The sequence below is a fragment of the Lemur catta genome, chromosome 24, assembly GCF_020740605.2.
Source record: "Lemur catta isolate mLemCat1 chromosome 24, mLemCat1.pri, whole genome shotgun sequence".
Lineage (NCBI taxonomy): Eukaryota > Metazoa > Chordata > Mammalia > Primates > Lemuridae > Lemur > Lemur catta.
The window spans coordinates 4,922,477-4,946,731 of record NC_059151.1 but is presented as its reverse complement, the minus strand read 5'-3'; the positions used below and the strand labels follow the sequence as shown (position 1 = coordinate 4,946,731).

The following is a 24,255-nucleotide window of genomic DNA, read 5'->3' as shown; positions in this document are numbered from 1 at the left end:
TGAAATGCAAAAGGCGAACTTACTTTCCTTATCACTCCTGATTAGGGCGATGGCTCATGCTTATCCCTCCCAGTTGTTCCCTAGGGAGATAAAGGAATGGAATGCAAGACGGGAACTCACTTTCCTTATCCCAGAAAAACCCTCAGTAAAACTCAATGCTCCGCAGGGCGTGGTGTCTCACGCCTATAATCCTAGCACTCTGGGAGGCCAAGGCAGGAGGATCTCCTGAGGTCCGGAGTTGGAGGTTGCTGTGAGCTGGGCTGACACCACTACACTCTACCCCGGGGCAACAGAGTAAGACTCTGTCTCAAAATAAATAAATAAATAAACAAACAAATAAATAAATAAAGTAAAGAATGGAGTGTTAGAGACTGGGTTAGAAGACAATACAGATAAAAAATGATAAACAGTTAAGAGAAGGTAAAGTCAAAGGTTATGGAAAGAGAGTCCTTAAACATTGGAAAGGAAGAATTGCTGGGACTGATGACCACATAAGAAGGATAAAAGTACCCTTATGAAAGTGGAAGAGAAGGGTAAAATTTTCAGAATGAAGAATGCATCTGTGGGTCATTTATATTTTTAGTTTTTCTTGTTAACATCAAATGAGTTGTAATAGTCGTGTATATAGGAAGGGAGCGTGCAAAGAAAAGTTTAGATCCCTACTTTTTCAAAAAAGAAAACTTTTGCAACTCAAAACATAGTTGGAAAACGTATACCCTAGGGGTTTAATGCTTATGCATTTTACGATTGGAATCTTGGCTTTACCAAATAAACTTTTAGAGGGTCAAGCAACCCATAGCTAGAGGGATAATGTACACACTGATGAATTGGTATGTTGCAATCTGCTGGAGTCTTTGAAAGACTTCAATGATTTTGCAAAGAAGAGCACAAGTGATCGGTGATTATACTTCAGTCACCAGTCAAGTTCTCTGTCAGTGGAATTTGAAGGAAAAAGAACTACAGGAATTCTTTGGACATTTCCTAATGTGTCCCTAGATGTGCTTCAGGAAAAGGCGGACAGCTCCTGGCCAAAGAGGAAGCAGCTTTAAGAAAGCAAAGCCAAGACTAATAACTGGCAGGACTTTTAAGAGACCGAGCAACATTGTTTAAGACAGCCTGGTCTTCCTGTTCTGTGGGATTTGCAAACATATTTTGTATTTAACTGGCAAATATTTTGGCAGCTTAGGACCTTGGTTTCAAATCTATTTCCAGAGAGAACCCACCTACTTTAATTATGAAATTCAAATACTCCCATAAGCATCCTAATCCCCACAGCCAATGCCTGCAAAATGATACAATGAATCCTTCTCTAATGGAGAGTGTAACAAATCCCCTTCTGCTGAAAGCAACCAAAGTCATCTGATTCCTTGAAAACACTCTCTGTTAACTGTCTTCCTTTATTTATAGGCAACAGAACCAATAAAATAAAGCTTCCTTGCTTTGCCGAGTGGGGCCAATTGATCCAGAATCTAAAATCTGAAGATGTACAAAACCTTTGCGTATACTTGGACCCCTGTGCCAACTGTGGGTGAGCAACTTTATGCCCACACTGTTTGATATATAGAATAGCTACAGCAAAGTCATTCTCTGTGTCCAGATCCTACACTGAAAAAATACAATGTCTCATAGCTGTTATTGTCGCAGCAGGGGATGGCCTGGCTTGAATTCTTTACAGCTGGGGGGGTATGTTCTCTTGGTCAGAAGCAACAAAACCATTTCCTACTTGAAGAGAAGAAAACTAGAGAAACAAAGAAGAGGAAAGAGAGGATTTACAAAGCAATTAAAAGGAAATAACTGTATTTAGAGACTAATAACTGGCAGGACTTTTTTTTCAAGTTTGGAACTGAAACACCTTTGGTCTAGCTACTGCTTTAAGACCTTCTGGTGCAAAAATAGAGAGTAAGTATCTCAGGGTCATCTTTAAAAAAACCTACCATGCAGATAAAAATGTTATTTTTAACATCAGAGCATTTAGTTGGCCTTTTGCCTTCTCAAGGTTAAAGAAAGCCTAGTTTCCTAGGTGTGGCTCTTACTTTATGTGGGACCTACAATATTGGAACATTCTAATTAAACCACTTTGAAGAAATAGTCCCAAAGTTTGTTAACTATGGAAACCAGCTATAACTGTCAGTTAGCTGCAGAACTAACCCCTCAACTGGGTCATTGAATCCAGTTACTGAAATCCAGTCGCCATTCATAATTTACAAAACCACAAAGAACAGACAAGTACTTCCTCTCTCTGCCTTTTCCTTCAGTACTCTTATCTCTTTACCTCCTCAGTTGTTGCATCCCCTGTTCCATTCCCACCTCTCCAGTTCCTAAATAATCTGCAATACAATCTTTTGAATCACCTTAGAGTTTCATTGGCTACAAGTTGGAATCCCATTTTTATTGGTGTTTTGCTGAACACCCAAGTAGTTTCATTAAATGAAAACATATCCTACTAAGTGGAAGGAATTTGGGTGGGAGTGAAAGAAAAGGTAAACTAAAGAGACTTTTATCTGTCTCAAAGAAAAAAAAGAGTTGGTAAAAGATGACATGAGATAAATATGAAAATTATTAAGAGAGCAGGAGAGGAGAAAATGGTATCAGTAAATACTTGTTAAGAATAATCATAATTAAACACAAAGATTAGCTCTGTGTTTCTTTGTAGACAGAGCATAAAGGATTACTTTTCTAATCATTTCTAGTATTAATATAGCTGAGAAAAGAAAATTTGCCTGTAGAGACCCCTGAGAGGAATTTTTCACAAGGGTTTTTATATATGGAGCGATGGAAACATGACAAACACCAACAAAGGGAGAACAACACAGAAAATGCCTGCAGTAGCCCTACAACTGTCATCCATTCATAACATAATGCCATGTTTGCTTCAGATCTTTTTATCTAAGAAATAAAACACAAGTACCAAATTATGCTTCCTAAGTCCTATTTCCCACTCAAAGACATCAGAGGTCCTTAGATAAATGGTTGATCCCAGATCAAAGACAGGAAATAAAAAATGAGCCTGGAACATTTTGTTATGCTAGAAAGCAAGGATGCAACTGGAGACTGAACTGCAATGGAATAAATACTTCGTACATTCAGGTCTATGAGTCCATTAAGATAAATAACTCACTGGCCAGTTGCCTTTGGAGAATCACACAGAACCAAGTTGTTACTTTAAGAACTGATAAATAAAGGAAGAGACCCAGCTGTTATTCTGCCTTTTTTGAACAAATTGTACCTCTTGGCAAATTCTTTTTTTTTTTTTTTTTTTTTGAGACAGAGTCTCACTCTGTTGCCTGGGCTAGAGTGCCGCGGCGTCAGCCTAGCTCACAGCAACCTCAAATTCCTGGGCTCAAGGCATCCTCCTGCCTCAGCCTCCCGAGTAGCTGGGCTTACAGGCACACACCACCATGCCCGGCTAATTTTTCTATTTTTAGTAGAGATGGGGTCTGGCTCTTGCTCAAGCTGGTCTTGAACTCCTGAGCTCAAGCGATCCTTCTGCCTCAGCCTCCCAGAGTGATAGGATTACAGGCGTGAGCCACTGCACCTGGCCAGGTGAACGTTTCTAAAGCACTACTTTGACAATGTCAACTTTCTACACTACATTAAACTCTCAATAGTTTCTTACTCTTTGGTCTGACACTCAAGGCCTTCACAGTTTTCTTTCACACTGCCATTAGTATGGAAGACCTCTGTGTGTTTCTCTTCCTTAATGCCAAATGTGGGACCTGACTCGAAGGGGACCTATGTTGCTTAATGTGTGTGTTGGGGGGGTGGGTTTGGAAAATAAATGTCTGCGGAAGGGAGAAATGGGACCATTGCTAACCTGTTCACTCTCCCCCAACATTGAACCTCTTGCTAGTTTTCTGTTTTGTTTGTGCTGTGTCAAGCATATTCAAAGAAGACGATAATCTCACATTTTGGGCCTCCATTTGTGCCATTCTAGTGGATGATGGGTTTAACTGACCATTCAAACTCTTTTCCAATCTGACATTGGAGAGTGTATTGCAAAACTAGAAATGACCCAAAGGCCCATCAATGGTAAATGGATCATGATGGCATCTTTCCACAAAAAAAAAAAAAATAGTAAATGGGGCCTGGCACAGTGGCTCACACCTGTAATCTCAGCACTTTGGGAGTCTGAGACAAGAGCATAGCTTGAGGCCAGGAGTTTGAGATGAGCCTGGGCAACATAGTGAGGTCGCATCTCCACAAAAATTTCAGAATTCAAAAATATGAAAACTTTAGAATTAGCTAGGCATGGTGGTGCCTATAGTCCTAGCTAGTCAGGATCACTTGAGCCCAGGAAATTGAAGTTACAGTGAGCTCTTGGTCGGGCCACTGCACTCCAGCCAGGGTGACAGAGCGAGACCCTGCCTCTAAAAAGAAAAACTTTTTAAAATAAATAGTAAATGGATAAATTGCAGAGTATTCTGCAATAGAGATTAAGATGACTAGCATGTGGATGCGAATTATGTGGATGAATTTCATATAAATAATACTGAAAAAAAGGGAGCCAGGCTTCAGAGAGTATTTGCTTTATTTATACAGTTTAAAAACAGACAAAACTAATGTATAATGATAGATTTAGAATGATTGTAACCTTTGGAAGGAGTAATGACTAGGATGGAATGTGATGGAGACTTATGGAGTATTGTTAATACTCCCCCCCTTTTTTTTTTTTTTTATCTGAGTGGCAGATAAACAAGTGTGTTCACCTTGTAAATATATATCAAGCTGTCCACTTAGATTTTCTGTCCTTTTTTTGTATGTGTGTTATACTTCACAAAAAAAGTTTACTTAAACAAAAGACCTTTATGGGTGTTGCAATTTAGTTTGGTGAACTCTCAATGTTTAATCTTTCAGTCTTTTTTTCAGATATACTGTACTGTACTATATGACTCTGCAAGTTAATTATCAGTACTTAGATTTTTTTCCCCCACTGTACTCTTTTATGAGTGAACTTTATAACCCAATAAACTTTGTAGCCAAATGAACTTTGTAACCATATGAATTATTTCTTAATTGGTCTCTTGTATTTATATGGTCTCAGTATTTATATGAACCAAGGTGGTCTGGCTCTAGCATCTGGGCTCATAAAACCCTCCCATCCTCCCCCTCCCCTGCCATCTCTCCCCACCCCCTACTAGGCTGTCCCTCTCTGTGTTAAGGCCATCAAATCCCATCTTCTGCTCACTCTCCATATCTGTGGAAGACTTTGACAACAGGCTTTTGGTATTTCTTTTCTCTCCAAGATCATCATTATCTTGGCACTGTCTTTGTTTGGATGAACAACCATCACCTTATCTTCTGTGTTCTTTGATCTCAACTACACCTCTAGGGTAGGCAGAATTCTAGAGATCTCTCTCTCTCCCCCAACTCCTAAGATTCCAGTTCATCCTCTGGTTATTGCATCCAACACTAACCTAGGTACTGATCTGAGGGATTTTGTTGTTATAACTAAAGCCCCAAATCAGTTGACTCTAAAATAGCGAGATTATAGAGGTGGACCTGATTTAATCACATAAGCCCTTCAAAAGACCAAAGGAACAGTCAGATTGGAAGTTTGAGAAGGGCTCAACTTGCTTTCAGGGTGAGGATGGTCACAGAGGAAGAAAGGCAGGCAGCCTGGAGGAGGTGAAGGCGCCCCCGGGTGACAATCAGAAAGGACACAGGGAAGTCAATTCTAAAACCAAAGGAACTGGATTCTGCCAACAGCCTGACTCAGCTTGGAAGCAGATTGTTTAGATAAGACCCTCAGCTAAGGGTTCAGCTGGCTGATACTGACTTGGCCTGAGGATACAGAGCCTGGACTCCTGACCTCTGTCACTGGGAGATAACAAGTGGATGTTGTTTTAAGACACTAACTTCATGGTATAATAATCTGTTACTCAAGCAATAGAAAACACATACACCTCCCTTCCACTTCCATAATCCCATTTTCGTGCTCAAAACTTGTAAAAACCTGAAGGTCAATATTAAATGCCTGGATCCTCCTCGGTGACGTCATTTTCCTGTTTCAGCTCCAAGCGACCCCGCCATATGCTTTCTGTCTACCTGCCTGTTCCTGCCTTCACTCTTCTGTGATGAGTCACGTCACTCACTCAACTGTTTTGCTCCATTTTTCTATTGCCTTACCCACCCAGCAAAACCATACCCTAGAAATGATTCATCTCTTATCTTCTATCTTTGTGAATGAGAAAGCCATGACCATTGGTGGCTTTCAAGCCACTGTGTTTATAGAATCGAATCTTAGGGGCCCTCAGTGTTGCTGTACAATCTCTCTTTATGTCCCTTATTAGTGTTGGGAGGAAAAACTTTTCCTCTTCTAACTTAGGTCCAGTGCTTAGGGGCCTATAAAGTAATGGACAATAGACAGATTAACAGGAGAATAGAAAAAGCTTATTTATATGTACGCAGGAGCATTCAGATGAAGAGGCTTTGTACAGCTAGAGATAGGGGTTTATTTGCCAACTTAATATGGTGGCCAGGCCCACAAGAGGCCAAGGTGGGAGGATTGCTCAAGGCCAAGAGTTCGAGATCACCCCAGGCAAAATAGCAAGATCCTGTCTCTACAAAAAATAAAAAAAATTAGTCAGGCGTGGTGGGACCCACCTGTAGTCCTAGCTACTCAAGAGGCTGAGGGGGAGGATCTCTTTGAGCCTGGGAATTCAAGGTTGCAGTAAGCTATGAGCAGGCCACTGCACTCCAGCCTGGGTGGTAACCCAGCAAGACCCTATCTCTGAAAAAAAAATTTATTTTAAAATCAATAATAATGTGGGAAAGGAGGGAGAAGAGAAAGGGCTTCTGTGGGAAAACTAATGGACTTTTAAAGGAAAGACAAGTGGGCTTTTTAGGGAAACAAATGAAGGTATGGCAGTTTGCGATAATGTTTAGTTACGCAATTCTCATTCAGGGGCAAGTGGTCTCCTTCATGGCAGTCAAGTTCCCCAGGAGGGGATTTATGGCAGCTTCATTCTCAGAAATCTCTGCCTTTAGTCAAATAAGGGACGCTTCAAAAAGGCTTCTTTCTGCATCGGCTGTGCCTCAACCGTCTTCAGTTTAAAATTATCTGCATGGCAACCCTGTGGGGCCCAGTGGGTCTCTACATTAGCATCCTTTTCTATTTCCTTAGGGCCTTGTGGTGGGCAGAAGAATGACCTCCCAAAGATGTCCCATGTCCTAATCCGCGGGCTGTGAATGTTAGGTTACCTAGCAAAGGAGAATTAAGATTGAAGACGAAATTAAGGTTGTTAATCAGCTGACTTTAAAATAGGGAGATTAACCTGGCTCCAGTGGGCCCATTGTAATAACAAGGGTCCCTAAAGGTGGAAGAGGGAGGCAAAGGAAGAAAGCCAAAGATGTGATGATGGAAGCAGGGTCACAGAGATGCTACCTTGCTGGCTTTGAAGAGGAGGAAGGGCCATGAGCTTAGGAATGCAGGTGGCCTCTATAAGCTGGAAAAGGTTCCAGAAGAGAACACAGACCTGCTGACATCTCCACCTTAGCCTACCAGATCCACGTTGGACTTCTGAGCTATAGATTTATTTATTTATTGGTGACAGGGTCTTTCTCCGTTGCCCAGTGCCCAGGTTGGAATGCAATGGCACGATCATGGCTCACTGCAACCTCAAACTCCTGGGCTCAAGTCATTCTCCTGCATCAGCCTCTTGAGTAGCTGGGACTATAGGCATGCGCCACCAGGCCCAGCTAATTTTCAATTTTTTTGTAGAGACAGGGTCTTACTATGTTGCCTAGGCTGGTCTCTAACTCCGGGCCTCAAGCGATCCTCCCGCCTTGGCCTCCCAGAGTGCTGGGATTACAGGTGTAAGGCACTGTGCCTGGCCTGACCTATAGAAATATAAGATACTAAATTTGTGTAGTTTTAAGCCGCTAAGTTTGTGGCAATTTGTTAAGGCAGCGATGGAAAACTAATACAAGTCTATTCCAATATTCACCATTTTCTCAAATCCCCACTCTTACCATTCACACCCCTACCCTCAGCAGATCCCCCAGTTTCAAAGAGAAAGTCTAGTTATGGGTCAGATATTTATTTCAATTTTCTCTAATTAAAATGTTTATCTCCATGAGGATACACATCCTAACTCCCTTCTGCTACAATATTTTAAAAAGTTTCCTTTTCCTTTTCTAATTCTAATTCTTCTGGATCTCGTTTCCATCCTGCTTCCTGATATTACTAACAACCACCTTTTCTTCGTGGCTTGTCCTCTGGGCATGCACACGTGTGCTGGCCTGTCTAATGCAAAGCGTATAAGAAATATTTTCTCTGAACCCCAAGATAGCCTCTAGCCATATCCCATTCTCTCACCTTGCTTTTGTACTAAAAGCTTTAGGAAGAGTTTAAACTGTTTCCATTCCTTTCCTTATTATCACTGCTTGGGCCATTATAGACTAAACTTGTCTCACCATGTTCATCAGAAGCCCCTGTTCGCGGGGAGTGAGTAGAGCCATGGAGGAACACTGCATATGGCCTGTCTTCTACTATATTTTATTTTTTTAAACTTGGAGTGGTAGTGAAAATAAATGCGCTTGGACCCAATAAATATGTTATATATGTAGCCCAAATGCCCCCAGGCCTGTGATGAGCCCTTTCTGAAACTTGGAGACTCGCCAGGGGAATATTAACCTTTGAAAGTTCACCTTTGGAATAAGCACTAAGAAATGTACTATATTAGGCCCTTACCAGCTGTTTCCAACTGGTGCACAGGCATTCAGTGGCAGCTCCAATACTGGGCTCTGTAAATACTGGGAAGTCACTCTTATTAGGCAAAATAAAAGAGAGGTCATGTGACGGAGGGCAGAGAGCAATGGCCTGGGAGGCTGTATAAGTCATCTAACTTTTGACTTTGTGCAAATTAGTCTCCTTTGGATATCTGTGAGGTTCCTCTCTCCCTAAAATTCTGGGACCTAAAATGACCAAACACTAAAAGTGAAAAAAGGGCATTCGAAAATAGTTCATCCCCAAATAAACTGACCTATCTATATGAAAAATCACAAACTCAAATATTTTAAAAATTAGACATAAAATAAGGTAGAAACTTTTTTTGTTGTGTGTTTTAGTGGTTTTTAGCTCTATTTTGAGTGACATATGACTAAGTATTATGTGTCTTTATATGCACATTTTATCAATTTATTTTACTTTTAAACAAAATTGATTGTTCATTATATATCTGCATTAGAGCAAATTTAGAAAAATCACACTAAAAGAGAAGGAAAAAAAGACATCTATGTTACTACCGAGAACAAATTAACATTTTCCTGTACAACATTGCTACCCAGCTATTTCTATGTATAGGCTTTTGGTTCGTTTTTACGGTACATAATTAAAGAATGCTATATTCAACTCAGTATCCTTTTAAAAAAATGTGCTTTCTATCAATTTCATGTGTGTTTTCTCATTTTCATTAAGTCTCCTCCTAGAATTGCCTTCAGAGCTTGTTGGAAAATTTTTCATCTTTACTGGTATCCTAAAATTTTATTCTTTGGAGAGTGTCTTTCAATTTTTGCTACCAATCATTAAGAGTCAGATGGGAAGAATCTGCCCTAATTCTGGCCTAAGATGAAGTATGACTAAAATGTATTTCTATAGCGGCCTTTAAACCGGCAGAAAGGAGTCCAAGAGAAAAATTTTGCCGAAATGTTTGGATGCATCACGAACGTATATCTCAAAGTCCTTTAAACGTATCCAGTCTAGTATTTTTAATACTCAAAAAAAATTTTGTGTCACCAGTTTTTAAAATCTAGGCTTCTTGGCTAAAACTTTCCCGTGTTGGGTAAACCATGAACAGTAATTCCCAGTGTTGATTTAAACAACTTAACTGATATTATGATTTTTGCTTGTGAATGCAAACGGGAAAAATCTCAGCGCAGGTACTGATTTGCAAGGGGACATGCAGCGGGGCGAATGAGGGGCACACAAACTTCTCAAGGCCTGATCAGCAACTCTTTTCCTGAACCTGCACGGTCACTTTCGAGCTTTTCCACACCCTCCGACTGCTGCAGACAAGCACTCACTGCAGGCACGTGAAGACTGACTTTTATTTATTTTATTTTATTTTATATTATTATTTTATTTTATTTTATTTTTTCTTTTCCACCCTAGCTCCTGGCCTGCAAGACTTGACATTTCAATTGTTCACAGTCATATTTTCATTCAAAAAATTGCTCCCCGTCCCCTCCCCCCACTAGATTCAGTCCCTGATTGTCCTTGGCCCCGGGGGGGGGGGGCGCAAAGCATCTAATTCCTTAGAAGCTCATTTTCCAGAAACTTTCTCCTTGCTTTCGGGGTGGGCACCGTGTGTGTGTGTGGGGGGGACCCTCGGCCTCGGCGTCCCGGGGGACCCAGGGGGCTCCGGCCGGCGGCAGCGACCAAACCATCCCAGGCAGCTGAGGCGCTGCTCAGCCGCGGGGGCGCGCGGTGACTTCCAGAGCTCACTGTCCCCGTCGCTTGCGTGACAGAAGCGGCGGCAGGAGCTTTAGGCGTGGCCGCGAGCGCTCCGGGGTGGCCGTCCCGGTGACCCCGCGGAGGGCGGGGGTTCCCGTCGCGGGGCGCTTATCCGGGCCGGGCAGATGTCGCCACGCCTTCCGCCCGCCGCCGGCTGAGGAGCCGCCGCCACAGCCGGACCCGCGCCTTCCCCGGCGGTCGCCGCGCGGTGAGTGCCCGGCCTGAGGGCTGTGGCGCGGGAGGGCCGCGTCCCGTGTCGCCGCGGACCGGGTTGTGGCGCGGGAGGGTCGTGTCCCGTGTCCCCGCGGACCGGGCTGTGGCGCGGGAGGGTCGTGTCCCGTGTCCCCGCGGACCGGGCTGTGGCGCGGGAGGGCCGCGTCCCCGTGTCGCCGCGGACCGGGTTGTGGCGCGGGAGGGTCGTGTCCCGTGTCCCCGCGGACCGAACTGTGGCGCAGGAGGGCCGTGTCCCGTTTCCCCGCGGACCGGGCTGTGGCGCAGGAGGGCCGTGTCCCGTGTCCCCGCGGACCGGGCTGTGGCGCGGGAGGGGAGAGGGAGTCCCCGGACGATCCGACTGAGGCCGGGGGACGCGGCGAGGAGGCCGCCTGCAGAGCGGATTTGGGGACAGCTCCGGACGGTCTGCAAAGCGTAGCGCAGACGCTCGGTGTCGCGGTGAAGCGGCATCTGCCTCTTTAGGGCCGCTGTGGGGACATCCGGCCGCCTCATCCCCGCGACCGTCCGCGCTCTGCCGCTGGGCACGCGGGTCCCCGGGGCCCTCGGTGGGACCCGGCCGCCGGGGACCCGCGACGGGGGTGGAGGGGGCCGTTCCCGCCGAGGGCGCGAGTCTGGGCAGGGCGGTGGGTGTCCTGCGTCTGTCTGTGGCTCAGAGCGCTGGTCAGGTGGCTTGTCGGCGTCTCCCAGTTGCACTCCAAAGGGGAAATGCAAGGTGACCGTCCAGCCCGGGTGTCCAGAAAAGGATGCGCTGGGGCAGCTCGCTCAGGGCTGGAAGCGGGTTAAGGCTCGGTTGGCAGAATTCCTGCCTCTCCCCAAGTGTAGGAGGCCGGCGTTGGGATTGGATAGTTATTGAGCCCAGAAATTTCTACCGCTGGGAGAAAATTTGTTTCTCTTTTAATTTTTTTTTTTTTTGAGACAACAGAGTCTCACTCTGTTGCCCCGTCTAGAGTGCAGTGGCGTCAGCCTCGCTCACAGCAACCTCCAACTCCTGGGCTCAAGCGATCCTCCTGCCTCAGCCTCCCCAGTGGCTGGGATTACAGGCATGCTCATCACGCCCAGCTAATTTTTTCTATCTTTAGTTGTCTGGCTAATTTCTTTCTATTTTTAGTGGACACGGGGGTCTCGCTTTTGCTGAGGCTGGTCTCAAACTCCTGACCTCGAGCGATCCACCCACCCCGGCCTCCCAGCTTGCTAGGATTACAGGCGTGAGCCACCGCGCCCGGCCTCTCCTTCAACTTTATTCACTATCTTTAGTGGAACACGTACATTATGATATTGTTTAATGGTGATTTTTTTTCTAATGGTGTATTATTAAAAAGAAACTCACACCTGTTACATCTTTTTATTAGAATTCTCTTCTGTAAGGAAGAGTTGCCCCTTCTCTGTTCAACTGTTTGTATTAGTACATAATTATGGATGTTTATTTTATTACATAGGTTAAAGTCCAATATTATCGTTATTCAATTTGCTGCTCAGTTTGTTCCAGCTTTCACCATCTGTACCTCTTCTTTCAGGTTGGCTTCTGTTCCATTTTGACATACACATTCCTTTTTTTTTTTGGTAAGCATTTCCTGTCTTTCTGGTATCACAAAATACTCCAGGCTCCCTTTGTATTTTCCATGTCCCTACCCTGGAATGATCCATTTCTCCAAAGCACTGTGGTTAATTTTATTTAGAATGGTGTTTGGAACCAAGATCTGGGCACTAGATGTGCTCTTGGAGTTACTTTTGAGCATTTAAGTTTGTGACCCAGCAAATACATCTCTTCGAAGACTAGTATTGCCTTAAATTTCCAACATCATAGAGGACCTATCTGTAGTTGCCAATTTGATTCAGTCTCTTAGGAGTTTTTAAAAGCTCCCAGTTTTTCTCAAATGACGGCCTATAAGAGCTTACAAAACAATGCACAGACGAGCTTCTCTTTGTTAGGCACTGGTAAAGAAACAGTTATATTTTATTAGCTGAATGGCTTAACTACATTCTGACTAATAACTGTTATAATTTTAGTATCTGTTGAATTCACAGTGATAAAAGGATTCAGTTAAATTTCTTTTCTCTTTCTTTTTAAATTTATTTAGAGATGGGGTCTTGCTCTGTCCCCCAGGGTGGAATGCAGTGACGTGATCATAGCTTACTGCAACGTCGAACCGCTGGGCTCAAGTGATCCTCCAGCCTCGGCCTCCCCAAATGCTGGGATTATAGATGGGGTTATAGGTGTGAGCCACCATGCCTGGGCGGATTCAGTTAAATTTTATAAGCATAGTTTTGTTAGTCACACTAGGAATGGCACAGTATTGCATATATAATGAGACATTTGGTCTATTAGAGGTGCAATAATTATGGGTCCCCCAAATTATGATTTGGTGGCATACATGCACTCTCTTTCTCTCTCTCTCACACACACTCTTACACCTTTGTATACTGGGGTCATGATGTAAAATGTGTCTCTAACTGTAGGTCTCAGAATTTTGAGAAGTAATTACACTGTTGTCCACCTCTGATTTTCTGTTCATAATTCTTATTGCAATAATGATTATTGAATTAGAAACTGGAAGGGAACAGGGATGTTGATCTTAATACAGTTAGCAGGTACTAGACTCTTGGAAGAAGGGCTGGGTTGTAGACCCAGTGCTGTGTTGCTTAGGGTAAGTTCTGACTCAGCTTGACTTTTGCCTGTTCCTTTTGTTTTCCTCTTGGGGGCTCAGCATTCCCAAATTCTCTACTCACCCCTCTCCCTCTGCTGCTGATCTTCCCATAGGGCCAGCTTGGGGGGTCAGCCTGTCTTGAGGGAGAAGAGAGAGGGGGAGGGGTGACCACTTCCCCAGAGTCTCTGCAGGAGTTGTCCTCCCTGCCTCCTGGAGCCCCTGCCCTTAGTCTTCCTCCTACTCCTTCTATTTAAATTCATGGGAGCTTCCTCTCAAGTGTAAATGAGTTCTTCCTCAGTTCCTGTGGGTCTGAAGCGAAACCATTATTATTTGTTCTTACCCTTGTTTTCCCAGTTGGAGCAGTGTCGGGGGAGGTAGGGAAGTGGGATTGTTTGGGACCAGGTAAAACTATCTAGAATCCTTACAAAACTTCCATTGATTGTGACCTTGTGGAACATACCCAGGTAATAAGGCTTCAGGGAGCCCCCATAACCTGTGGAGCAGGGGTACAGCACTACATCCCTGTCTTGGCTCTTGGGATTATAGTCGTCTCTTATGTGGTTTCCCTGCTCCGTCCCTACCCCTGTCCCCACGTCCCTTCCCCCGAAGTGAGAGTGATCCTTCACACACTTTTAGATCATACCATTCCTTCACTCAGAACTCTCCTGTGCATTCTAGTCTCATTCAGAGTCAAAGCCAAAGTCCTTACTGGGGTCAGTGATGGGCGCTGCCTAAGCTGTCCTTCCTCTGACCTTATCCCCTATACTTTTGCCCTCCCTCGCTCAGCAGCCCCACCAGCCTCTTTGCTGTTCCTAGACTGGCACTTGGATTTGTCTTGCTCCTGTAGATAGCCCCCTTCCCGTGTCTGCTCAGAGGCCTTGTTGGAAAGGACTTCCCTGATCACCCTTCCTCTTACTGCTTTGTTTTTTTCTCCATAGCACTGTTGACAGATATTTTTCATATGTAACCTCATTGACCGCAGGAGTGTTTATCTGTTGTTTTGCTATTGTTCACACCTGTAACTCCAGTGCTTGCCATGTAATATAAGCCTAGTAAATATTGAATTAATTTTACAGATGAGAAACAGGCTTGGAGAGGCTAAGCAATTCTTCCAAGGGTGCATGGCTTGATAGAAGTCATGGCATGGAAGTTTTAAGTGCAGAAGGAACTCAAACCCTGTACATTCTGTGATGGGCTAGGTAGCATTTTATGGGCAGCCTTAGGAATTGAACCTCTGTTTTCTCTGGGAAACTGCTGACCAAGTTGCAGACAAGATTAAGAAAGTTTGGATGTAACACAAATCAATTGCACTTGGCCTTAACCATTTTATTTACTATTTGACTAATTTTTTTTTTTTTTTTTTTAAAGAAATGGGGTCTCACTCTGTGGCCCAGGCTGGAGTGCAATGATACCATCATAGCTCACTGCAGTTTCCTGGGCTCAAGGGATCCACCCACCTCAGCCTCCTAAGTAGCTGGAACTACAGATGTGTGCCACCACACATGGCTAATTTTTCTTCTTCTTCTTCTTCTTCTTCTTTTTTTTTTGTAGAGCTAGGATCCCAGGCAGGTCTTAAACTCCTGGCCTCAAGCAATCCTCCTACTTCATCTGGGATTACAGGCATGAGCCACTGTGCCTGGCTGATTTGACTAAATATTTTCTAGACTAAAATTTTGGTTTTCTATCACACATTAAAACTAATTTGGGCAAAGTTCTTGCAAATTTTCTGGGAATGTAAAGTGAAAAAAGTTTTATTTTCATTTGTATCTATTGAAAGAGAGGATCAGATTATGTCGAAAAATTAAAGGGATGAAAAACAGAGTGGTTATCTGGGGCTGTGGTAGAGAGTGGGGGTTTCTTTGGGGTGATAAAAATGGTCTTGATTGTGGTGGTTGACTGTATATTTTTAAATCTAAAGAAATTTTTCATCTTTTTTTTTTTTTGAAACAGAGTCTCACTCTGTTGCCTGGGCTAGAGTGCCGTGGCATCAGCCTAGCTCACAGCAACCTCAAACTCCTGTGCTCAAGCAATCCTCCTGCCTCGGCCTCCCCAGTAGCTGGGATTACAGACATGCACCATCATGCCCGGCTAATTTTTTCTATATATTTTTTTAGTTGTCCGGCTAATTTCTTTCTATTTGTAGTAGTGATGGGGTCTCACTGTTGCTCAGGCTGGTCTCAAACTCCTGACCTCGAGCGATCCTCCCACGTCAGCCTCCCAGAGTGCTAGGATTACAGGCATGAGCCACCATGCCGGGCTGAGAGCCTTGTTTTCAACAAGAGTTAGCTCCTGTCTGAGCCCTTGAACTTTTGATGTCCTCTCTACCATTACGCAGGCACCACCCCCCTTGTCCAAGGTTGTCTGCCCTGGTTTTCTGCAATAGCCTCCCAACTAGCCTTGGCTTCCACACCTGTGCTCCCTCCCCCGGCATCCTCCACCCAGCAGCCAGAGTGTTCCTTTCAAAACATAATTGGTGTCATGAGCCTGTCCTGATTAAAAGGCCTGGGTGGCTTCTCCCTGACCACGCAGCCCTTCCGTGATGGGGTCTCTTCCTGTCTGTGCGAAATCATGCCATGGTCCCCGGGTCACCGTGCTGCAGTGAGGTGGGGTCCTAGAGCCCCGCAGCAGACTGACTCCGGGACTCCTTTACTGAGCAGCCTTTGGACCTGGGACAGGGTCAACACCGGGCTGACTCTTCAGGGTGGATCCATCAAATCAGAGATAAGAGGAAACCCTGTTTGTTGCTCAGTATGACACATTTTAAGTGCAGGTTAAAATTCAGGTTTTTTTTTTTTTTTCGTTTCCATTGATAAATTGGTAGCAATCACCTGATGGTGACCTGGGGCCTCCTAACTGCTCAGGATTGTAATCTCTTAGCATTAACCTCAGCACACAGGTTAGGGAGGTACGGACTAGGCAGCATGCCCTATGGCTGTGAGGCAGAGTGCGACTCCATAAACAGGACAGGGTAGGGCCCAGAATTCTTGACTCGAGGCAACTCTGGCTTCTACCACTATGTGTCATCATTATAACTGGGCAGGTAGCTGGCTGAGGACTTTAGAATCTACCTGGGTACTTTTCTTACCTACATGCAGTTTTCATTGTATGAAAACTTTAAATTTGGGGCCCTGGTAAGAGTGGACTGTACAATGAAGAGTAAAAAATAGAGAAAAATGGTAGTTTTAATGTAGATTATCATTTTTACAATAGGTTACCAACATATATTGAAGATAAACGTTTAAATCTTTTCAAAAAAGTAAAAATGTGGCCTCACTAAGAAAGCTACAAGAAGAGAGAAGTGATGTAGGTAGATCAGGAAAGCCATGGCTGAAAGGGAGAAGGAATCTCTGTGGATAAAGCCAGTAGGTCTTGTTTGAAAGGACTTTTCAAGTTGGCTGAGATGCTAATCGGCCAAGATAACAAGAGTAGGCTGGGTTCAGATTGTAAAGCCACTGGAGGCTTCTTTTTAGTTAAGGTCCCTTGTCGTGGATCTAGGACACAGAAAGTGATAAAAACCCAATTAGGATTATCAGGCACTCTGGAAGCAAGGGACAACAAGGTGGCAGACAGATTTGTGTTAGAGGGAAATCTAGATAGGATTTGGGTATTTTTCTTTATAAAAAGAAGATGATGCTAATCCAATGAGAGGAACACATGGGACCAGAAAGCTTCTGACCCTAGGAAAAGATTAATGTTTACTTGAAGGCAGCTGTTACTTTTAGGGAGTTGCCTAAACCCAGCATAGTGTATTAATTAGATGTTGGGTACTTTGAGGTTAGTCTGGTGCTGAGATTTTATATTTTCTTTAGTTTTTTTTTTTTTAATTTTTTTTTTTGAGACAGAGTCTCGCTCTGTTGCCCAGGCTAGAGTGCTGTGGCGTCAGCCTAGCTCACAGCAACCCCAAACTCCTGGGCTCAAGCAATCCTCCTGCCTCGGGAGGGTAGCTGGGACTACAGGCATGTGCCACCATGCCTGGCTAATTTTTTTCTATATATATTTTTAGCTGTCCAGATCATTTCTTTCTATTTTTAGTAGAGACGGGGTCTTGCTCTTGCTCAGGCTGGTCTCAAATTCCTGAGCTCAAAAGATCCACCTGCCTCAGCCTCCCAGGGTACTAGGATTACAGGCATGAGCCACCGTGCCTGGGCTATATTTTCTTTAGTTTTTAAACCTTACTCTATATTTTTTGTTTTATCTTAGAGTAAGTGTGTTGTTCCTTATTGGTGTTAAAATTAAAGTTTTCTTCCTCTCCTCTCCTCCCTTCTCCCTCCCTCCCTTCCTTCCTTCCTTCTTTCTTTCCTTCTTTCCTTCCTTCCTTCCTCTTTTGTTTTCCCTTCTTTTAATATAACGTGCTTCAGCTGGATGGCGTGCCTAGGTTATATCTGTCTAATGACTTCGTTTATGACTCATAAATTACTAAGGGCTTGCATCTTCCTGAGGAAGATAGAATCTTAGCAAAAAAAAAAAAAAAACTAAGCAGCTCTTAGGCAATGTGAATCACAAACTTTAATCCTATCACAAGGAAGGCAAACTTTCTATACTCACACTTCTAAAATTGTTATTGTATTTGTAAGTTGTGGCCCTCTGTCTTGTATGGGTGTGGATGATCAGTCTTTCTTGGGTACTTTAGCTCTAGTTGTTACCTTTGTTGGTGGGAAGCATTTGATTGTCTTAATAAGTCTTGAGAGAAGGTTAGAAAGTGTCCCCAGTGGCTGAACGTATGTCAAATGGGGATGGAAATAGAAGTGATTGCTGGTGTTGGAATTAGTATATTTTGGATTCTGAAGACATGCGGAAATGGCTGAAGAAGTGTGTGAGGGGGGTTGTTTGTGTTTTTGAGACAGGTTCTCACCCTGTCACCTAGGCTGAAGTGCAGATCATAGCTCACTGTAACACTTAAACTCTCAAACTCCTGGGCTCAAGCGATCCTCCTGCCTCAGTCCCCACAGTGTTGGGATTACAAGCGTGAGCCACAGCATCCGGCTGGTTTAAGAAGTTCTTAAAGTAAAAGTGTGAAGTCCGTACATTACAGTTGTCCCTAGGTACCTACAGAGGATTGGTTCCAGGATTCCCTGGGACACCAAAATCCAATGGGTACTCAAGTCTCTCTCATAAAATGCTGTAGTATGTGCATATAACCTGTGCACATCCTCCCATCCACTTTAAATCATCTTTAGGTTACTTATTTTTCTTTTTTAACTTATTTATTTATTTATTTGGAGACAGAGTCTTGCTCTGTTGCCCAGGCTAGAATGCAGTGGCTATTTGCAGGTGTGATTCCACTAGTGATCTGCAAGGGAGTTTTGATCTGCTCAATTTTCGACCTGGGCCAGTTCACCCCTCCTTAAGCAATCTGGTGGGAACCCCACTCCCCGGAGGTCCCCATATTGATGCGGAATTGTTGCAGACACCTGGTGGATTGACGTCGTGCTCCACAACCCAGAACTCCTAGACTCAAGAAATCTTTCCTCCTCAGCCTCTTGCATAGCTGGGACTACAGGTGCCAGCAGCCAGCATGGTTTTCTCGTATTTATCCTGCGTGGTGTTCCTAGAGCATCAGTCTGTGGCTTGATAACTTTGTCAGTTTTGGAAAATACTTGGCCAGTATTTCTTCAAATACTGATTTTGCTCCATTTTCCCTTTTCTCCCAGGTCTCCGGTTACATGTATGCCAGACCTTTTTCATTATGTCCTATATGGTGGTTCTGCTGTTTTTAGTATATTAATAGTTCGAATTCTTTTCAATCTGGAGGTGTTTTTTTTTTTTTCTTTTTCATGGTGATAATTTTCATCATTCATAATGTTCACTCTGGATGTTTTCTGCATAGCAGTTTTCCAGTTCACTAATTAATTCTCTTTTCTAATCTGTGTCTCAACTGCTGTTAAATTCATCTATTAAGGTCTTAATTCTGATGGATTGTTCTTTATAGATTCTGGCTCTTTGGTGTTAGTCTATCTTTTCATTTATTTTCTTGAACATATTCATCTGTTCTTTTAACGTCTGATGACTTGAGTCTGGATTACTTGTGAGTCTGTTTCTATTTTCTCATTTTTAGAACATTAGTTCCTGTTTTCTGGCATGCCTGGTAATTTTTGGTTGAAAATTTGGATGATGATATCTTCTTGGAGGATGGATTTAACTTTCTTCTAGCAGACAGAGTCTGAACAGATCACTTTGGTCAAGTAGAGGCTGGTTTTTTGGTTTGCCCATGTTCCCAGGGCACAGCCCTTCTGGGATCTCAAAAGCTTAGGGGACGCCTTCTCTTTGCTAGACCCACAACTCCAACACAATTTTGTCTTCCTAGCGCTGAGAGATTGCTGAAATACTTGCTCAGAAATATTAGAGGCTTCAGGAAAAAGACTAGCAGCTACTTCCTGCTTGGTTTCTGCGTTTCGCCCCAGGCCTGTACAATTTGTGCATGTAAATACCTACCTTTCCTTAAGAGCAAAGGGCACATAGAATTTGGAGTTTATTTCAGTGCTGTCCCCTCCGTTCCAGGATCTTGGTTCCTCAAGTCCTGGCTCCTTTGGTTGACCTCATCAGATGGAACTCTTGCAACAGTTGCATCTTATATTTTTTATATACTTTTATAGTTGTCGTTAGGCAGAGAGACATAGGCAGAGAGACAATTCTTCAAGGATTACTTTGACTTTTAAAATTAAAACTAGGTTTGGCTGGGCACAGTGGCTCACACCTGTAATCCTAGCACTCTGGGAGGCCGAGGCAGGAGGATCGCTCAGGGTGAGGAGTTTGAGACCAGCCTGAGCAAGAGCGAGACCCTGTCTCTACTAAAAATAGAAAGAAATTATCTGGCCAACTAAAAATATATAGAAAAAATTAGCCAGGCATGGTGGCGCATGCCTGTAGCCTAGCTACTTGGGAGGCTGAGGCGGGAGGACTGCTTGAGGCCAAGGAGTTAGAGATCAGCCTGGGTAACATAGCAAGACCCATCTCTACAAAAAAATAAGAAAAATTAGTGGAGCATGGCGGCCTGCACCTGTAGTCCCAGCTACTTGGGAGGCTGAAGCAGGAGGAATGCTTGAGCCCAGGAGTTTGAGGTTGCTGTGAGCTATGATGACGCCACTACACTCTTCACCCAGGCAACAGAGCATAGAAATGTATTCTATTAGTATGGTATATTACACTAACTGACTTTCAGATGTCAAAGGAACATTGTTTTTCTGGATTTAATCTCTCTTGGTAATGAAGTATAAATCTTTTTATATATTGGTATGTTCAGTTTTCTAATATTATTAAGACTTTTTGCATCTATATTCAGAGAGATTAGTATAGGCTAATCTCTAGTAGTACTAGAGTACTAGTATATGCTACACATCATCTGGTATATATGTGTGTATATGTAGGCAAATACTGTTATCTAGTGTTTACAATCTCATTTGTCTGGATGTCAACTTACTATTGCTTTTCTCTCTACAGAAAGGCAAAATCTCTCCAGATGTCTTCTAGTAATGTCGAAGTTTCTATCCCAATGTCACAAAGTAACACCAATGGCATACCGGGAACAACCTCCAATGACCTGAAGGCATTCAGTGAAGGAGCGGTGTTAAGTTTTCATAACATCTGCTATCGAGTAAAAGTGAAGAGTGGCTTTCTATGTGGTCGAAAAACGGTTGAAAAAGAAATACTATCAAATATCAAGTATGTGCATGAGCTTTTTATTTTATTTTTTTGTTTTTTTTTAAAAGATAGTTTTATTTATTAACCTACAGTGAATGTCATACGTTTTTCCTATTACCAGTAAAGCTGGTATGAACATTTGTGTACAAGTCTTTGTACAGATATACAAACGCACCCTTTAATTTTTTTGGCTAAAGTAGGAGTGAAGTGATTGGATCACATGTTAGGTATACGTTTAACTCTCAAAGGAACTGCCAAAAAAGTTTTTAAAAATGGCTGTACCGTGTGCATCCACTTTTGCTTGAGAAAATAATTAATGTGTCATTAGTTTTTCCTGGGTGAGTCTTGTGGTTTGGTGGAAAGAGGCCTGGCGGTATATGATTTACTGCTTTTTGATCACGGTTTTGATCATGTACTGCGTTTTGATATAATCGTAGTCTCTGAGTGTCAGTTTTCTAATCTGTGAATGGAAGACCCGCTGATATGCTTTCTGAGGCAGACACCTTATTAGGTACTTGTGCGCTTTATGTCCTTTATGTTCTAGAAGCAAGGAGGTTGAAATGACAATATATTGTGAAAATATATTGCTTTTCAAATAGACTTGTTTTAAATGAGTGGCCTGTTTATAGTAGCTTATACTCAACAACAATTTACTTAATGCTTTCCCTCTATTAGACAGACAGAAAATATTTCAGTGTAAGATAACTAGAATTTAGCTTAAAAGTTATGCAGTTGAAGTCCAAAGTGATGAGAATTTGGGATCCAAATCAGTACGTTTAATTGTATGTTAAAAGCCCCTAGTAACTGATTTTCATTCTTTTCATCCAGCACCGAATTTATCATGTGGTGGTGAAGTGAGTGGGGAAGGAAGGGAGCATTTCTACAGAACCCGCTCCTCCCAGCGATCTCTGTTATTTCCCAGACGCTAGCCATTGCGATTGTTCATGTTTTCCTGGGTTCTAGAGGACTGAACATGATTCATCCCCTCCGTGGTACGGGGAGTGAATTGGGGTTTACTCAGACGGCATGGCCTGTGTGTCTTGGTTGTTTGTTTACTGGGGGAAGTATTTCCTCCTAGACAAAGCTAGCCACTTTTTCTGACTCTGCAAGGCTGCAGGAGTGGTTGTACAAAAGAGCCCTTTGGCCTAGTGTGGCTGCAAACCTTTATGAGGTTTATGGAATCAGATGTTTCTCATGTTTTCTTGATGTTTTATATGGGACTGTGGCCTTTTCTGTTAATAGCAGCCAAGCTCTTTTGGAGGACTGGGAAATTACAAGAGAGGAGAGGAAATTTTGGGGGGTAGGTGAGAGAGAAACATGGGGATCTGAGACTTGACTGGGCTGAGGCTAGGAGCTGTGCAGGATTAGAACCTTCTGCATACAGCAACACCTGCTTTCATACCTATTTCCTTGTCACTTTCTTGGATAGCAGCAGTCCCTAACCTTTTTGTGACCAGGGACTGGTTTCCTGGAAGATAATTTTTCCATGGACTGGGGGTAGGGGAGTGTGAACAGTAGGTTAAGAAACCCTGACTAAAAGATAAGGAAAGAATGGTGATGCAAAGCTTTCATCTTTTGCTTACATTCCTAGATAGAATTGACTGACTCTGTTTTTTCTTTTTCTGAGACAGAGTATCGCTCTGTCGCCTGGCCCGTCCCCCAGGCTAGAGTGCCGTGGCATCAGCCTAGCTCACAGCAACCTCAAACTCCTGGGCTCAAGTGATCCTCCTGCCTCAGCCTCCCGAGTAGCTGAGACTACAGGCGCACACCATCACACCTGGCCAATTTTTTTTTCTATTTTTAGTGGCGATGGGGTCTCACTCTTGTTCAAGCTGGTCTCAAACTCGTGACCTCAAGCGATCCTCTCCCGCCTTGGCACTCCCAGAGTGCTAGGATTACAGGTGTGAGCCACCACGCCCAGCCTTGACTGACTTTTTTGAAAAAGCTGACAAGCTTTTTGTGAAAGATAATAATCAAGAAAATATTGGTCCACATCAGATTTTTGTGCTAAGAGAGGTGGAAGGTAACAAATGATGTGACTATGTGCAGGTTGAATATATTTAAGATGCATACTGTGTCAGGGTACATTTATCTTGCTTATCTTTTAAAGCTAGTAAATTAGTAACTTGACACACTAGAAGTGTCATCGACTCAAGGCTTCACATCGTTGTTTATGGTTGGATGGTATGCATTTCAGCAGTGGATGCGTTCATCCTTAGGTGCAGTCGTGGACACATAAAACACGCTTAAACCTTGCAGATTTTATGGTTGAAAGGACACTGAAGACTGGTGTTCTCACTTATTTACATTTCTGGTTTAGATATTTGTTAGCAAGATCATCCCTTTTTTGGCTGTAGTTTTTGCGATCTTTCTCTTGGCTTCAACTCTGGGGTAGGGAAGGGTTGCTCTCATTTATGTTATTTTTGATTCGTGTTTGGTAGCCACCATCGCCATTCAAATAGTTAAGGATATTCCAAAAGAGCAGATGAGCTCTTGATTTTTATTTTCCCTTTGGACTTTTTGCAACCTCACTTGTAGTAACTAAGTAACTATAACCGGATGTCCTCTGTGGGTGTGGGGAGGAAGATAAAACAAACTCTGACCCGGAGAATTCAGAAAGGTAGGATTCTGCTACCCTAGGAAGAATCTTTCTCTTATGATTTCTTTGTCGCCATACCCAGCATTTGTGATTTCCCTCATCGATGCTGAAGATCTCTGGAAAAAACTGTCCATTCCAGTAGATGTGTGGTTATCCTGTAATCTTCAGGGAAATTTGTTATACGGATTGGGGAGTTTTTAGCTCTTAATTTATTTTGAAATGATTCCAGATTTAAACCTGGCAGGAACATAACCTTTTCTTTCTCCCAGATCCCCAGCTGTTAATATGTCACTGCAGTTGCTCCCATCACTTTGTCTGTTTTGTTCCCCTTGTCATTAGCATTTTTCCTGGAATGTTAGGGAGTGGGCTGTCCTCATGGCACTCCCTCATCCCATCCTGCTCCAGTGTGTGGTTGCCAGAAATACAATTGGTCCCCTGGTCATGGTGGTGTCTGTCAAAGTTCACCATAATGTCACCATTTCCCCCTGGCATCGTTCCAGAATCCTTTTCTTTTTTTTTTTTTGAGACAGAGTCTCGCTCTGTTGCCCGGGCTAGAGTGAGTGCCGTGGCGTCAGCCTAGCTCACAGCAACCTCAAACTCCTGGGCTTAAGCGATCCTTCTGCCTCAGGCTCCCCAGTAGCTGGGACTACAGGCATGCGCCACCATGCCTGGCTAATTTTTTTTTCTAT

General features: G+C 43.4%; 1 protein-coding gene across 4 annotated transcripts in view; it reads left to right on the top strand.

The window, feature by feature from the left end:
- Positions 1–24,255, top strand: part of ABCG2 (ATP binding cassette subfamily G member 2 (Junior blood group)) — a 65,965-nt gene that overhangs the window by 9,368 nt on the left and 32,342 nt on the right. Inside the window, exons 1-2 of one of the 4 annotated variants that reach the window (XM_045536805.1) lie at positions 10,599–10,661; positions 20,767–20,988. In XM_045536805.1, the coding sequence (XP_045392761.1) occupies positions 20,786–20,988 (203 nt within the window). In that variant the 5' untranslated portion in view covers positions 10,599–10,661; positions 20,767–20,785. Of the gene's footprint in view, positions 1–10,598; positions 10,662–12,198; positions 12,242–20,765; positions 20,989–24,255 lie in introns of those variants that run through there. The other 3 variants (XM_045536806.1, XM_045536804.1, XM_045536803.1) reach the window with 3 other exon arrangements.